The sequence below is a fragment of the Glossina fuscipes genome, unplaced genomic scaffold, assembly GCF_014805625.2.
Source record: "Glossina fuscipes isolate IAEA_lab_2018 unplaced genomic scaffold, Yale_Gfus_2 112, whole genome shotgun sequence".
In the NCBI taxonomy this organism is placed as follows: Eukaryota; Metazoa; Arthropoda; class Insecta; order Diptera; family Glossinidae; genus Glossina; species Glossina fuscipes.
Window position 1 is genome coordinate 6,202,912 of NW_023998455.1, and position 16,231 is coordinate 6,219,142.

The 16,231-nt window shown below is 34.0% G+C and overlaps 2 protein-coding genes across 2 annotated transcripts; one reads left to right on the forward strand and one right to left on the reverse strand.

The window, feature by feature from the left end:
* Window positions 1-2,646: 2,646 nt before the first annotated feature.
* LOC119639355 (phosphatidylinositol 4-kinase type 2-alpha) lies at window positions 2,647-12,165 on the reverse strand. The gene is made up of 7 exons (XM_038036665.1): window positions 11,803-12,165; window positions 11,139-11,730; window positions 5,370-5,488; window positions 4,216-4,346; window positions 3,930-4,125; window positions 3,163-3,860; window positions 2,647-3,097 (listed from the first exon to the last, which is right to left on the reverse strand). The coding sequence occupies exons 1-7, from the start codon at window positions 11,902-11,904 to the stop codon at window positions 3,022-3,024; spliced, it is 1,914 nt and encodes a 637-aa protein (XP_037892593.1). The 5' UTR covers window positions 11,905-12,165; the 3' UTR covers window positions 2,647-3,021.
* A 295-nt stretch (window positions 12,166-12,460) lies between these two features.
* LOC119639222 (coiled-coil domain-containing protein 174) lies at window positions 12,461-14,636 on the forward strand. Its single transcript, XM_038036504.1, has 2 exons — window positions 12,461-12,951; window positions 13,110-14,636. The coding sequence occupies exons 1-2, from the start codon at window positions 12,633-12,635 to the stop codon at window positions 14,510-14,512; spliced, it is 1,722 nt and encodes a 573-aa protein (XP_037892432.1). The 5' UTR covers window positions 12,461-12,632; the 3' UTR covers window positions 14,513-14,636.
* The last annotated feature ends 1,595 nt before the right edge of the window (window positions 14,637-16,231 follow it).

Here is a 16,231-nt window from a genome sequence, read left to right on the forward strand (position 1 = left end):
GTTTAGCTTTTGCTAGTTTTAACTAAAGACACATTGACGTCATTCACGTCGCTTTTGTCGCTTTACTTTGAGGTTCTAATTAAAATTTATCCTTCTTTTGAGGTGTTAATTAAAATTTATTCTTTTTTCTGAATTTCGATATTTTCCGAGTTAATTTATTTCAAACTTCAATTGCACAAAATTTTCCTTTCGCGTATTTTTCTATTTATTTCTTTTCTTTTGACATTTTTTTTTATGGTCAATTTGCAGTTTGAGCCCATATTTCAGAAAAACGAAAAAAAAACAACCACTTCATGTAGCTTTCGGTTTTTAATTAATTTTTTTTCTTTTTCCTTTCGTTTTTTTTTTTTTTTATGAACTCTTTTATTGTATTGATAATTAATTATTTATGCTGGTTATCGTAATGCATACTTCCTTGTAAATTTTAATATTCACAGTCAGCTAATGCTAGTCCTTTTTATTACCCTTGAGGGATAGTCTTCACAATTATTTTTTATTTATCCGTTTTATATTGAGCTCGAAAGCCCGTCCGAACTTCACCAGATGCCAAACAGTTCTCCTCGCTATCCTGAAATTAAAAAGCAGACAGACTTCTCATTCTTACTCAATTTCCCTCTTCTTCTTCCTGTTGCTCTCTCTATAACGGCTTGCCGCTACTCTCACAAGAGCAAGCATAGATCCCGCAAAATCATACGATTTTGCCTATGCTTGCAAAAGCAAAAGGAAAAAAAGGAGTACCGCAAAATCATACGATTTTGCCTGTACTTGTAAACAAGGAAATCAGAGAAGAGTAAGATAAACATATCCCGCAAGATCATACGATTTATTAGCGGTACCACAAAATCGCATGATTTGTCTAACGGCATGCCGTTATTCCGCTCCTTGCGGTTGACACAGACCGTCAGACACCCTACCCAAGGTTTGTTCGCGGCCGTTACAAAGGATAATAAAATAGTATTTCAGTAAATGAAAAATTTAAATTATTTATAATTCATTTTATAAAAGTTTTTACTGGTACTCTTTCAATTACAATGGGTGTAAAGCTATGATTAATATGATAGTAATGTATACGACGAGGAACTGTTCACATTTGCGGAGGCAGCGCGGAAGGAGGGAAATTAGCGTCTTGAAGCCATTAGAGATGCAGATGAAGGCCAGGAAGTTGAAGAAGCTGACAGCGTAGTGCCAGAAATTGAGGGCACTCCGAGAGGTCGTGAGGAAATTAACTCCACACGATAAAATAGTACATCTACACTTCGATGAAGTGTTTACAAACTAAATACACGCCTACCACGGTGCCTCAAGGATGGTGTGGAAAACCGTGATAAGCGAGAATGAATTTTGATGGAAAATGCAAGAAGCCTGTGCGGTTGCAGTTCATGCTTATAATGAACTCGTACTGCACTCGCACGATCAATTCGATTTATTGAACTACTTGATCGTAGTCCGCAATTGTTAAAACTATCATGACTGCCCTCAGTTAGTTGGTCGAGCCATATGGACACTAAGCACCTATTCGTTTCAAATGTTAGGCGAACCGAATGGTTACTCTCCAAAGTCTACAAGTAGGATAAGTCTATTGTTTTAAACATTAGCGGCGTGAGGTTAGTTAGAGCATGAATTAATTGTCTTCATTTGAATTTTTCAATTGAATTCTCCCCCTTTACCCATAGAGCTGTTTACAGATGTGTTAAAACTCATGAAAAACCAAACGATGAGAAACGAGCATTGGTTCAAAATAAATGATCCTGCTTTCTAGAAGGCAATTTGGATTTAGTACCAGGTTCTGTAAAAGTTCTGTTCGTGGGATGTTGTTAGAGGCTTCGACTACAATAATAACGGTATAGTTATTGCAATACGGAAATCCCCTTAACATAGCCTTTAGACTTTGCTTTGCCCTTTCGGCATTTCAGTTCGATCCATCGTTTGCAGTCATTGCTTCAAATAAATTGATTCGTTGATTGACACATACATACATACACACATATCGGACCCATAAGAATTATTTGCTTGTTTCTTCCTTTCTCGACTTTGAAAAGCGATTTAAAAGACTATCACAGTTGAACGGAATAAAATTTCTTCAGCAAGAGAAAGGATGCTCGTGCATTATCTGAAAATATTCTGCCCAAAGTACAATTTAATCGCGGTCTTGTAAATCTAGAGAAGAATTAAGATACTATTCTTTCGTGTTTAATTATTTATTTACTTCTTTTTTTTTTTTCTATACAATTACAATAATAATTACTTAGGGGTTTACATTTTCTCCATAGCAACGGCATGAATGATTTATAATTCAATAATGGACAAGTTTTTACAGATTTGGAAAATATTCATTTCGGCTTTGTATTTAATATATCGAGACATGTTAATACAGAGATATGAAGGTCGGTTGATTATATCAGTTTTAATGTAATGCAATGGTCGAAAGTTAAGATATGAACCTTGTTCTGATATAATATAGTGTTGTGGCATTATTACTATAATATTAATGCAATTTCAGATCTGTTTTATTGTAATAGATGATTAAATTAGTAAATAAAAATGTTAACACAAAATATATATGGAATGGCAGATTTCAAAATATAGATAGTAATTGTATAAGCGATGTACAGATGTACAGGTTGATATTTGTTCAATTCAATTTTCTTTTAACAAAATATACTTTTTTTTTTTTTTTAGTTTCTAATAAGCCATAATAAATATCACTATCAAAATAGAATAAGAAATCAAGAAGCCAGGTGTTCGTTGACTAATAAATCACAAAGCCATTGAAACACAATTACGCCAAGGATAACAAATAACCATAAACAAATCAAATGTGTACACGTTTAATAAGACTTTAGAATTACATAGAGAAGAGAGAGAGAGAGGGAACTTATTAAATCAACTTTTTTCTGTCTTTCTTATACAACAGTGTTAGAAAGTTACAATAAAGCGAAAGAAACAACTAATATCAGATTTGAAAGGAGGACATGCGTAGACGTGTTCGATTGATTTGGGGTGAATGAATGATTCTTGTTGTTAGCACCAAGAGAAAAAGGGACTTTTATTTTGGAAGCGCTGGGTAAATGACCACCGCGTCCGATGACCGTGAGATCTATAAAAAAAAAAAAAAAATTATCAAATTATTCCACATATATTTTATGCACTCTTCTGCATTACCTTTCTACTACAACAGCTGGCATTTGCACTAATTGCACCGGTGATTTACCATCTTTGAGGGCTTGTGTCAAATTTAATATTTGCCCGCGCATCACAGCCATTTGTCGTTCAAATAAGCGTTTATCAAAACCGCGGTCTTGCTGAAACAAATGGAATAAGTCTGTGCAAATCTCTTCGACGTAATTCATGTCTCCTAATTTGGGGAGTACGTGATCTTTGGTTTCATCACTAAATGGCACTTTTGCTTGCGGCAACCAAGCCCAATGATAGGGATAAGCCCGCCATGAATCTGGATGCTTAAATGGAAATGCCAAGCCATTGTCTATGGCGGCTAGCCTGATTGTCGCTGAATCGACAACGTTCCAGTCAGTTGGTTCAGAGGTTCTATCTTCCTGCTTTTCCGATGAGTTATGAACACTTCTCTCGTTCCCAGTTGACGTACATACAGCGGTGGTGGGTATACTGATCAACTCGGCTTCGGTAGTTACCTGCTGCACTATGGTGGGTTGCTCATATTTTATTAGCCAATTATCGTTACCGCGATCGGTATTGCGAATGATATAATCAAGCACTACCAAGCGCTCGAATTGTATTTGAAATGCTTTATCTAAAGCCGGCGCCAACGATTCTTGTTCAAAGCGCCTTAGCCAATAATCAGCATCTTTGTAGCCCTCTACAAACAATTGGAAGGAGCCAGTCTGCGCGATATTGCAATTGCGATTTTTCACAATTAATTTTTAAGAATTTTTTTCCTTCATTATACTAACCTTCAACGGTAAACTCATGCGATTAAATTTTGCAGATGGATAATGGTGTTTAATATGTTTCTTTAATTTGGCCTTTTGTCTGTCAATACGTGCATAATGAAATGTTTCAGCCACCAATTTCACTATACGTGTCTTTGGCACTATATCCAGATTCAGTTTACTATCTACTAAGCTGGCGCCAGCTTCAGAGAGGTATCTAAAAATGATAATAGATGGTTATTATATATTTTTAGTAAGACACGCGAGCGCGTTCTCTCTTATTGTCATAATTAACTTTTTTATTTACCCTTGATTCGGTATTAGACACGCGCGGCCAAAACAGCAAGGACAGCATACCTTGTGAAGGAACTTTGTCCATTTGGGATTGAGACGACCGTATGGCTCTTCATCTTTAGGCTTGAAAACTGCTAAAGTTTTCTATAAATAAATCACAAAAATGTTTCCATTCAAAAAATATTCAATTATTAGTATTAAGTCATAGCCGTACTGGCATATGGTATTTTTTTTTATGTACGATCGACAACCAAAAATTTAACAAATCCAAACTCAATTGTTAAATTTCCCCATATATGATCATTCTTTAAATGGTCTAGGAGCCGCTTATCTAATATAAGTAAAACATTGAAATTTGAAAAAGTTTTACGCTTATTTTTTAAAAGAAAACTCCCTTGTTTTTTTAAGTGCATTTTTTTCTTGCAAATTTGGCATATCGAAATCCGGAAAGTTTAGTTGGCCGACCTTGATTCCTTTTATATATATATATCATACCTTAGTTCTGGTAAGAATGTGTTGGGCTTGTACCCGAAAGCCGGACTTTTATTATATTAACTAATTTCGCGTTCATTCGCGCCGGTCTGTGTATTCAAGTATTTTCGAGATGTTTCGAGTCACTTTCGTGGTACTTTAAGACGATAGTTCCTCTACCTAATTTTGAGTATTTTATGATGAAAATTTCTCTACGGTACGCAATCAAAATCCTCTCTTTTATAAGGGTTTTGGGTGTATTGACTTTGTGCGGTTTTACGCAACGTCCAGAAGGACTTGAGACAGTCGAACGCGTTATTTATTATTTTCTGAATCTCGTCTAAGCTTGTCTGTCCTTGTCTTGTTTTCTTCTGTTCCATCTATGAATCTCAATTTTTGTGATATTTCTCTGCATCAACATGTATGTTTTAGTCCCAGGACGAACGATATTGAAAATGGTTCGGATCGAAGACATTTCCGAAATCTTATGCTGAAAACTCGTAACTGTAGGACCTTTAATTGTGGGCCCTGTCCCAGTATTGTGTATTTTTCACTTATTGCTTATTAAAAAGTATTAAGCCATTGGGAATCAAAGCGGAAAAAAAGAAAAAAAATTTTAAAAGACGGCCTTTCTTGCCTATGGCTTGCCTTAATTCACCGAACTTGAGAAAGACTGAAAACTTAGTGTCTACTTACCCCATTTCTATTTTTAACAAAATAAGAACCACTGCTGCCTTGATATATACGCTCGGGCATTACACCATGTTCGATAGCATATTCCGCTTGGGCCACCATGTCCGTAAAGCTAGGATCATCTATAACACACAAATCATATAACGCATATATATAAGTGAGGGTAAATTGGAAAATAATTTCATTTGCTAAAATAAATTCACTTTTTCACATCATTACATCATACATCATGGCCTTTTTAATCGTTGGTGTGAAAAATTTTAATTTTCAATTGCACTTTAAGACGCTTTTTAAGTACCAGTGTTATTATCTTTTCCATTTTTAATGTAAGTCATTGTGTTCTGCTTTAAAGGAGAAGAAGAAACATGTTTAGGGCAAGTAAGTATTGTATTTACCACACTCTACGATGTCACTTTTCATTTGTTGGTATTTGGTGGAATTTAATTCGTCTGCCGTCTTAGACATTTTTGTGTAATTTTACTTTTTTCAAGTCAATATGGTTTTATTGATTTATTCGTCGGAAATTATTATTCACTTTTTTTTTAATTTTTAAAAAAATTTTTTTCATTTTCTGTATGTATTGCCTTCTCCGAAAATTTTTCGTTTCCTATGCGTTTGAATCGCCTCGATTCTTACTACAAACGCATATGTCATATGCTTTCCTTTCTTTGTTTTATGCATTTTTGTTTAAAGCAGATGCTATTATTTTATTGCCGCAGTTGTGTGTGTCTTCCTCTGTCATTCGCTTATATGTTAGGTTTTTGTGTCTATCTTGTGCAAAATTAGGTTACATTGCCAATTGTATGGTCTTTTAAGAGAAACAAAAACCTATGCACTCGTTGTTGTTATTATGTTCTTAAAAGAAAGGATACAGTAGCCCATATATATATATACAGATATGTATGCCAAGTGTAGTGCGTAAGCGTAAATGCTTGATTTATAGATTGGAAGTGAGCGGAACTGAGGCACAGAAGAATGAAAAACACCTTTAGCCTTATTCTGCATGTAGTAGTCTCTCTCACCGTTAAATCAGGTCTATTCGTATGTCGCAGTATTAGGTTAAACCCTTCATGCGACCAATGTTCCATTTAAAACCACTTTCAAGTTTAGATTCGATTGTTATGCCTTTACTTTCAAAAGGCGCTAAAGTCGCACTTCATTTTTTATGATGAGTGATATTAATTGATATTTAAAGAATAAAAGGGAATTGATTGGTTAAAATTGATATAGTAAAGGAGGTACGACTTGAGCAATGCCCTTTAAAGGGACCGTACAAAAATACACTGACGGTTTGTTTATTTTATATGAATTATGTAGACTGAAATATCCATGTGTGTGTGTGTGCGTGTGTGTGTGTGTGTGCAATCTATTATTATCGCCGCTCTTGAGGAACGGATTCCTATGAACGGATTCCTACGATCATATAGATCAACATAATTGCGTACGTGTGTGCATAGATACCACCGGCCCTGAGGAATGGAAACCGTTGCATTCAAGAAAAATGGAGCTACGGATGTAGTTGCAGCGAATAAAATGAAAGCATTGTTTTTCATTTGTACAAAAAGACACACTTAAGAAACGATCGTAAATTGCTTAAGCGATCTTCGGCTGATTGTTTAGGGACACAGTAATAACGATCCCCGATTGATAAGATCCTTTCCGCGAGTTCGTAATATGCTAATGATATTTGTAAATCTTTGTTTTTTGCCTTTATTACCCCACTTGTACATCTTAGCCTTGTATTTCTCAGCCTCTCTATCTTGTATTTCTCAGCGATATAATCTGTTGCCCTCGCCAATTTAATGCTGCTTTATACTACTTCATTATCCGATAATCAACTCCTTAAGGTACTTAAGGTACCTTGAAACGATCACATTCGCTTTGTGTTTATTGGCCTAGGAAGACATTCTCTTACAATCTTCTTACATCGACTGCCTTTTTGCTTAGATTCGCCTCTTAAGTATTCAGTTAAGAAAGTTAAACCACCCCAAGTGACCTTACGACTGATACTTACGAGTCCCTATGCTCGTAGTAAAAGTAGAATAAGCAATGAGCAATGATCGCACTGTCAGCCAAATATATTTTCCTTTAATTCTTGCGGGGGAGTTAAGCGTATACATGTTAATAAAATGTTATATTATTGTAATAAGGTTTTTATATGCAAAATCTTGTGATTTAAAATTTGTTAAAAAGTTTTAAAATTTGAATACCTTTAAATTCAAAACGTTCATTAAAATCAAATTCACTTTTACTACTGCCACCGAATGAGGGATTAATGTAAAAAACTTTCGCTTCTTTTAAATTGTCTGCTTTAGTCAAAAGCATTTCGGGAACTAAATGGAATAAAATGAAAAAAGTAGATTAAAAATGGAAAAAAAAAAAAAAAATTAGGAAAAGCCATTTTTGCTTCCTTTTCCTCCTCCTCCTCCTCCTCCTCCTAAATTCATTTATGCAAATTTATTTGTAAACCAAGCTAGCATAACTGATAATAAAAAAACACCTACACGAAAACTATAAACCTTGGTCCCATATTTTTTTTTTTCGTTTTTTTTGCTTCTTTTTTTTGTGTTCTTTTCTTCCATAGATAAGTAGAAATGTAAACTTACACGCGTTTTTTAGAGGACAATTAACGCAATGGCACTGCGTTAGGAGAACCTCCATTAAAATTGTACTGGTAAGGGAATATTCCGAGGATAAGCTATTCTTGGCCGCATCGCCTTTTTTTTTCGACTTCTCATCCGCATTGTCCGTCTTTCCATCGTCCGAACCGCTTTCCGACTCATATAAATATTTATCGGGATCACATTTGACTTCATCACATTCACAATATTCCTGATACGAGGGAGTATAGCTCATTGACTTTTTTAAGTAATTCTATCTCTTTTAAGTTTTATAGTTTTTAGGTTATCGCTCCTCTTTTCTAATTGTTTCTGGCCTAAAATTTACGAACTTCTTAATAATTTATACCGGAATTTAATTAGTCTTACAAAGAATTTATAAAACATTACAACAATTAGAGAGATAAAAACAAAACAAAATAAAACACAAGAAACAAATTTAGAATGTAAGCAAAAAAAAAAAAAAAAAAAAAAAAAAAAACGAAAACATAAAAATCTGACAACGAAGCAAAATAATAATAATTAAAAAAAATAGAATTCTTCATAAAAAGAAAAGAAAGACAGGGTTCATCGAAACTTACAAAACTAAATGTTTTCCTTAATGTTTTTTTTTCCCCTTTAAAAGCTTCGAATATCGAATCAAAAAACATATATACTTTTTGCCTATTCATCAACTTTTCTATCTTATTATATAGTTCTTGGTTTTCGCACTCATAAAACCTGGATATAATCGGATCTTATTATTTGTTTTCAAAATTTTTTTTATTGCTTTGAAATATTTTTAATCAAGAAGAGATATTGAATACTGAAAAAATTAAAGAAACATGATGCAACACCCAATGTGCTTAGCCTGTGAAAATTATTCCACTCGTAAGAGCTATATGGATCTTTTGTTTGACCTACACCGTTTTTAATTTTTTGTGCGTACCTGCACTTGAGATCCTATTTCTTCTACCAATCGATTCAGGATCACTTTCCGACTCGGCAAGCTTTTGTATCTATATTGTTTTTGCGTGCTCAACCTACAGGTGGTAATCTTTGAGACGTTTTAATGAAATTTGCATAGCTTAATACCCAACTTTTTTTCACAAGCTCATCAGCTCTCTTGTACACTAGGATATCCATCCGAGAAGATTCTGAATCTAATCTCGCTACCACTTTATAAAACGATGGAGATCTTGCCGATTTTAAAGCTGCGATTAACGCATAGCGTAGCATAGTATTTTAATAATTTTATGCTCGAGAGATCGTTTAAAACATAACAATTGTGTCAGGTTTTGCGCATTTTGCCTGGTTATATAAGTTTTGTCACATAAAGGTCAGTCAGCTCGTTCGTTCTAAATTCTCAAGCGAATCCTGCGTTATGGGCTTTATTTTATATTCTTTTCTTTTTATTTATATATATAAATATTCGCTGGTATGCTCATGAGCACTTTGGGTTTTTTTTTTTTTTTGCTGTTTTTTACATCTCTCTTCGTCTTTTTGTTTGTTTCTTTACTTTGATAGATTTTGAAAATTTTTTAACAGGTTGCCCGTTTTAACAGGAAGTCGATAGGGATTTTTAACAGAAAATGGACGGTTTAACAGAAAGTTCTTCTTTAAGTTATATTTGTCAATCGATACAACTTGCGACTTTTAATCCAATGGTTCAGGGTTCAAGTCCCAACTCGGACGTACATTTTTAAATTTTATTTTTTACTTATTAGGCAAGGAAATCTTTGGATATTCATTCATTCTTGAAATTCTTCATCAATTTTTCTTAAATTAATAATCATGAGATGAATAAATAAAAAATTGTTTTTTTTGTTGGCTCAAGAGATGGTTTGAAACTTTCAGAATGTGACGGAAAAAACTTTATTTTCCTTAATATGGCAAGCTTCCTCGCAAGTGTTCTGTATAGATCGCCCTTTTCAAATAAATTCTTGCTTGGAAGGCACGGCCTTAACGTCTTCCCTATTATGGGTCGTCGTTGGCGCATTGGCGTTTACATTCATATAAAAGCATTTCCCGCATCTATAAAAAGATAAATGAAAGAATTTTTCTTTCTTTAGATTGCAATATGCATTTCATTGTCCTTCCTTCTATTCATGAAAATATTGCCGAAAAATGTTTTTTGAACTTTTACAATAGCGCCTAAATGTGTACGTCATTAAATACATTCACTTAATTGTGATTCAAGTAACAAATAAACAAATATAAAAAATAATTATATTTTCTTTGTGAAAAATTTGTATTATAATCTATTTTTCTCTTAGGTGGTAATACAAGTTACTCCCCCAATATTGAACATAGATTTCATTTACTTAAGCAGATAACCAATCAATCATTCGCGAGATGAATTAATTTCTTCTCTGTTTGAAGTTTACTTTATTTGCCTTCGCAACATAAATTCGGCGAAGATTGCCTACACATTGACTGCAATACATTTTAACAATAATAATGTCTATACACCGCTCTATCGATTTTTATAGTATACGGTTCCCAATCAGCAGAACAAACCCACATGAGAAACGATTTGAAATTATGTTTCAATTTTAAAATTGAAGGGAAAGAAGAATTTTAAAATAAGGGACGGATATAAATATTGGATGGAACTTGACAGAAATTCGTAAAGACGCTGTAAAAAGTTTAAATGTTCCCAAGCATTTATTTTCAGATACGTTGGGAGAGAATTCGATCATTGACAGGAACAAGCATTCGGGCGCGGTTTACGAATCCCAATCAAGATAAGTCGAATGACGCTATATAGACTCCATAAATTTAAGTGTCACAGCCCAAGAAATTGACGTCCTGAAGATGTGATGCGTCATATTTACCAGATACCTTTCGATCCATGGATTAATATCCATAATAATATCCATTCGTTGCGAATTCCAATTACATGGGACGTTTTTGAATTACACATAAGCTAATATTGTTGACGTTGGAAAATGAAAATTTATGCGGGCGTCCAATAAGAAACCCATGTTTGTTTGGTAGTATTTCATAGTTTGTGTAAATATAAATATTTCATTGTTATTCAATACGAAAAATTATCACAACACACATGGCAAATTTTTCACATCAATTTTCGCAACGTCAACGTTTATAAGGTTTCTAAGTCACTCTGCGGTTACATGGTCTAATACACAAGCAAAAAAAAATTATAACTTACCCACAAATGTGTTAAAGGCAGCTTCATATTGATCTCGATTACTAGGTCCAACACCACTTAATAACGGCTGTGATTCGCGATTATCAGTATTATTATCCATAGTGCATTCAAAATCGATCTCAGGCACTAAGCAAATCTCATTACTGTCGCGTGTATTAAGAGAATCCTGACGTAGGTGTGCCGATATTATGTTGTTACTGAAGTGCTGGCGTCGCGGCGAATGTGCCGGACTGCTCTGGTTACTAGTTGATGTTTTACCGCTAACATTATGACTCTCATCTTCTTCTACTTCACTTCTCTCATCGCTCATTGTAGGAGAAGTATTCGATGAGAATGACAAAATATTAGTATTAGTGGTTGTCTTTGTATTATTCTGACCATTGTGTACAGCGGTTGGTTTTGAAGTTGTGTCACCCATGTCGTTATAGACTTCTTCTTCATCGTCATCGGCATCATCATCAACATCATCATTTCCATTTTCGCCATCATCAGCGACTTCGTCTTCGTCTTTTAGAGATAAGAGCATCTGTTCACTTCGTTTACGTTTCTTTGGTTTTTTACGACTTTTTTTACTATGGCCGACCGAATTTATCTGAAAGCATGCCAAACATGATTAAAATAACTCGAACTCTTATCTTTTTAAGAAGTATAAAAAGCCTTTTACCTCAACTGTGTGTAGTTGTTGTATTTGATTTACGGAACTTTGTTCAATGTGATTGAGCAGATCTACGTTCTCCAGTTGCACCAATGGCTGTGATTTAGACATATTTCTTCCTATTCTTCGCTTTGTTGTTTAAGACGAAATTTCTTATAATTAATATTTCACAAATACATTCTGTTCTCTTCTCCGTCCTTTCCTTCCCCGTTTTTACACGAATTCTATATGTGTTTTCGCGTAGTTTTCTGTTTTGACGATTATTGATTTTATTTCCTTGTGTATTCTTTGTTCTTGATTTCACAATTCTTTTGTTTTTGCACTGTGTTTCCTATATTATTACTATGTTTATTATTTAACGATTTATTTAGAATGAACTGTTTCGTGTTGTTTTTTTTTTCTTTCATCAACTTTAATAAAATTGATCAGAAAACGAGGAAAACCAGCCCCCTCCAAAAAATGTATAAGTACTAAAAAATACGAAGCTGTCTTCTGTTATTTTTTTTTTGCTTTTATAATCCCCAAATACATGCTTTATAATACAGTTGTCAGGGAGAAATTAAGTCAGCTGATTAGTGTTGTCATCACTTATTTTTAAAACTTTTCTTGTATGAATGAATAATGAAATCAGAAATATCAAAAATTTTATATATAACATGTAAACTAACGATTCATTTGCGAAGTGTTCTAGATTCAATTTATATATATTAACCAAAAACAGCTGATTGAGAAAAATTTCGTTCACTTTCCAATACTATTTTATAATTCAATGAAGAAGAAATAAAACAGGAATAACTGAATAATATTCCTATCTGGCAAAATTCAATAGTATATTAAAAATGAATGATCCCAACAAAGTAATAAATGTTAATCTTTCGTCTTTGCTAAGTCTAAAAGTCGAATTATTACGCAAACAAGCCGAGGTAAATAAGGCTAAAGCGTTGCAAACGGATGAATGCAAGGGATTGAAGGGAGTTGAGAAAGTTTGCGACGACGATGGTTTGATGCAGAGAAGACGTAATAAAAAGAGAGTTGAGAAAGTGATAAATAAGAGTGGAGACGCCAAAGTTATTGAACATGAAGATTCAGTTTTGTTGGAAAAATCGCGAAAGGTTTTAGAAGCCAAAGCCAAATTTTATGAACGCATGAACGCATCAGGTAAGTTGGTAAAGAATATTGCAAATGAATGAAATCAAAGGCAACTTCTCACTACATAAACAAAACTTTACCTACTTCATTGTAATTACTAAGAAAGTTATTTTAGTATCTTTTAGCTCTAGACTAATAAATTTAATAATCTATTGAAACGTTTTCAGGTGGTACCCTGAATTCCGATGATAATTGTTTAGTTTTGTTTAATAAGAAAAAGCAGGAGAAAGATAGTGAAGCAAATGTAGAGGATCAGCAAAACTTTGATGTCCTTGATGCAACGAGCAGTGAGAGTGAAGAAGATAATGACGAATCCATAGATTCAGACGACGAATGGGTAGAGTATACAGATTGTTTAGGGCGGACACGAAAATGTTTACGCAAAGATTTGGAGAATGCGAAACAAAAAGATGCTGATTTAGCAGCTAGCATACCTGAAAGATTGGATCAGACCAAAGCTAATTGGATGATTAATACTTTGGCAAATGAAAATGCCACTAAAGATGCTGATAATGACGGCATGAGCACAATTGGCCCATTACCGCCGCAATCTGTGTTCGGTGATGGCTGCTCGATGATGTCCAAGCACGAGGAACAGAAAGTTAATTGGGAGCGCAAAGAACAAGAGAATTTAGAAAAGAAAGACGTTCATTATCAAGACGTATTCTTTGATGAAGCTCGTCAGCATGGCGTTGGCTATTACGCGTTCTCTACAGACGAAGAAGAGCGTCGACGTCAGCAGAAGGAATTAGAAAAGACCCGCGAACAGACCATAGAAGAGCAGGATAGAAGAGAGGCTTTACGTGCTCAGCGAGAAAAAATTATAGCTGAGCGTGTTTTTGCGGCAAAGAACAGACAAAGGGCACGTCTAGGATTACCACCTTTGGAGGCAAATGCTGAGCTAGAGAAGGAGAAAAACGAACCTAAAGAAACGAAAGAAGAACGCAAATTGCGAAAACAGGCCAAAAAGCTAGCGAAGAAACAAGAAAAAGAGGAACAGGAACGCGAATATGAAAGACAACATCATATTAGGCCTTGGGATCGCAGCAAACATGGTATTCCTAAGAATTTGGTCGTAAATCAGCCTCAGGATGAAAAATGGTCTTATAAACCTGAACGTGAGCCTATGACGCAAGAACAATGGAATGAACACAAAAGGTCAGAGCGGATACAAGAATTTGCTCCACCTACAGAGGTACCATTCAAACGGAAAAGCTTTTCTTCTATACCCTCAACAGTGCCACCACGGCCTCCACCATCTTTGAGCCCTAATAGTTTAACGCCACATAATGAAGACATAGAGACTTTCATTAGCTACCAAAGCACTAAAAAATCTCCGAAATATTTTAAGAAACGTAATTACATCAATGACGAGAACGAAGCAGAGGATAGTCAAAGTGCTTCTAGCAAAGCTAGTGTCGACGATGAATGTCAGTATAAAGCAAAGAAAACAAAATCGTCCGAAAATCTTGAGCAATCGATAGAAGCTGGTTTGCGTTTTCTGCGTAATAATTATGATAAGCAAATGCCTACCTGTAAAAGCACTTGGACAGCAAAGGCAGATTATTAAGAATGTTCTTTTTTAACTTTCATTTAAAAATATATTACATAGAAATCGAATTATATATAATTGGATTCCTTATTATACTATTATTTTTCTCTCATACATAATAAATTATAAAAATATTGTGTTTGTGAAAATTAATTGAGATAACTGGTAGTGTCCGAAATAATGTTTTTTCTATGGATAAACCATCCCCATTAGCTGTAATCGCGTCTGTTGCTTGAAAATTTTTGGTTATGAAAAATTTACGCGGCCCACGCGAAATGAAAATGGCGTCTACATGCAATGGGACATGTTCATGGAAACATTTATAGTTCTTCGTTTCTCGTCGTTAATGGTCCAAACGGTCAAACTGGTTATAAGCCTTTAAAAATGTCCAAGTAAAATAAATAAATAAATAAATTGATATTTGCTAAATTTTCAAATTTTTGCTTCATTTGGTTTTTGTATATAATAAAGAAAATTTATTAAATCAGAGAATCTGATATGCTGCAGGTGTTTCTAGTAAAAAATTCCATGCAACATGATGACACACGTGTCAAATGTAAACAAAAACAAAATAAAAATGTTGCAGGGAGAATGTTTCTTAACTTTTGTTTACTTTTATTAAAACATATTGGATTTTATTTCCAGACACATTCTGGTTGGTTTTTGTTTACATTCAAAGAAAAATTTGTTGCTAATGTGCATTAACATCCCAGAATTTACATCATATTAAAAATAACTCTGAGCTGAACATATGCGACTTGTATAAATTAATAATAGTAAACTTATATAACAAAAAGGAAAAAAACAGGACTGCGTTTGTTTTAAGCGAATTCATATAACGTTACTTACCAACTTTGATTACTGGATGATTTTTATCAGCGAAACGACGAAAGGCTCAGAGACCCCATGAAGTATACACATCTTTGATCAGCATCAAATTCTGCACCTAGTTAAACATTTTTGTCTGTCCGTCCGTGTTTGCGTAAGTTTGTATAAACATTCCTCCGTTAGCGAGAATGAGAAAGGAATTGGAATTAACCTAAACTTTTCAAAGCACATGCCTACAACGCCCACATGACTCTACGACAGAAGCTTTTATTTTCAAAATAGTAGGTCTGAAATTTGCGACGTTTCTTAGTTAGTGTCCTTTCATGCCTCAAAATCATTGCCTCGTTGAAAAAATATCCTCTTCAAGTGTGAAAACGTCATCGTCATATTAATCGTTTTCGCCGTTTATGTCTACAATCCTATAGCGGCACCCACGTGTATGTTAACATCATCCAGATCGCAAAGGTGAAGATATCGTCTTCGGATTAGCAAGAGAACCTGCACAAAAGACACGCCTACAATGCTGCATAAACTGAGAACACTTCTGCTTTCTGCATTATTTATAAAAATACTTTGTATACCCTTTACCGATTAGTGAAAGATTCGAAAATTATTAAAAAAGATTTTCGTTGCAAATCAATTCTAAATAAATTAATGAGCAAATTATTCTCGTTTAAAAAAGTTATTTTTTATTAACGTGTTATAGTATGCCTTTTGGCACAATTTTATTTAAATAATTTACTTTTGGTAACTATTATAAATACTTTTTAATTAATAAATTGTTAATATAAAGTTATTGTGTAGTTTCAAGCTTTTCTTTATTTATTATGTAAAAAAACAATTGAATTCTGATAAAATCTGTTATGTTAACATTTGTGATTTATTGCATATATCGTATATGATATTGTA

Bases quoted from the DNA above. Each gene is read 5' to 3' on its own strand.
- LOC119639355 (XM_038036665.1), bottom strand. From the start codon at position 11,904: ATGTCTAAATCACAGCCATTGGTGCAACTGGAGAACGTAGATCTGCTC. The intron at 4,347-5,369 runs GTAAGTAGACAC...ATTTATTTATAG, and splicing joins TTGTTAAAAATAGAAATGGG to AAAACTTTAGCAGTTTTCAA. The intron at 4,126-4,215 runs GTAAATAAAAAA...TATCATTTTTAG, and splicing joins TGTCTAATACCGAATCAAGG to ATACCTCTCTGAAGCTGGCG.
- LOC119639222 (XM_038036504.1), top strand. From the start codon at position 12,633: ATGAATGATCCCAACAAAGTAATAAATGTTAATCTTTCGTCTTTGCTA. The intron at 12,952-13,109 runs GTAAGTTGGTAA...AAACGTTTTCAG, and splicing joins TGAACGCATGAACGCATCAG to GTGGTACCCTGAATTCCGAT.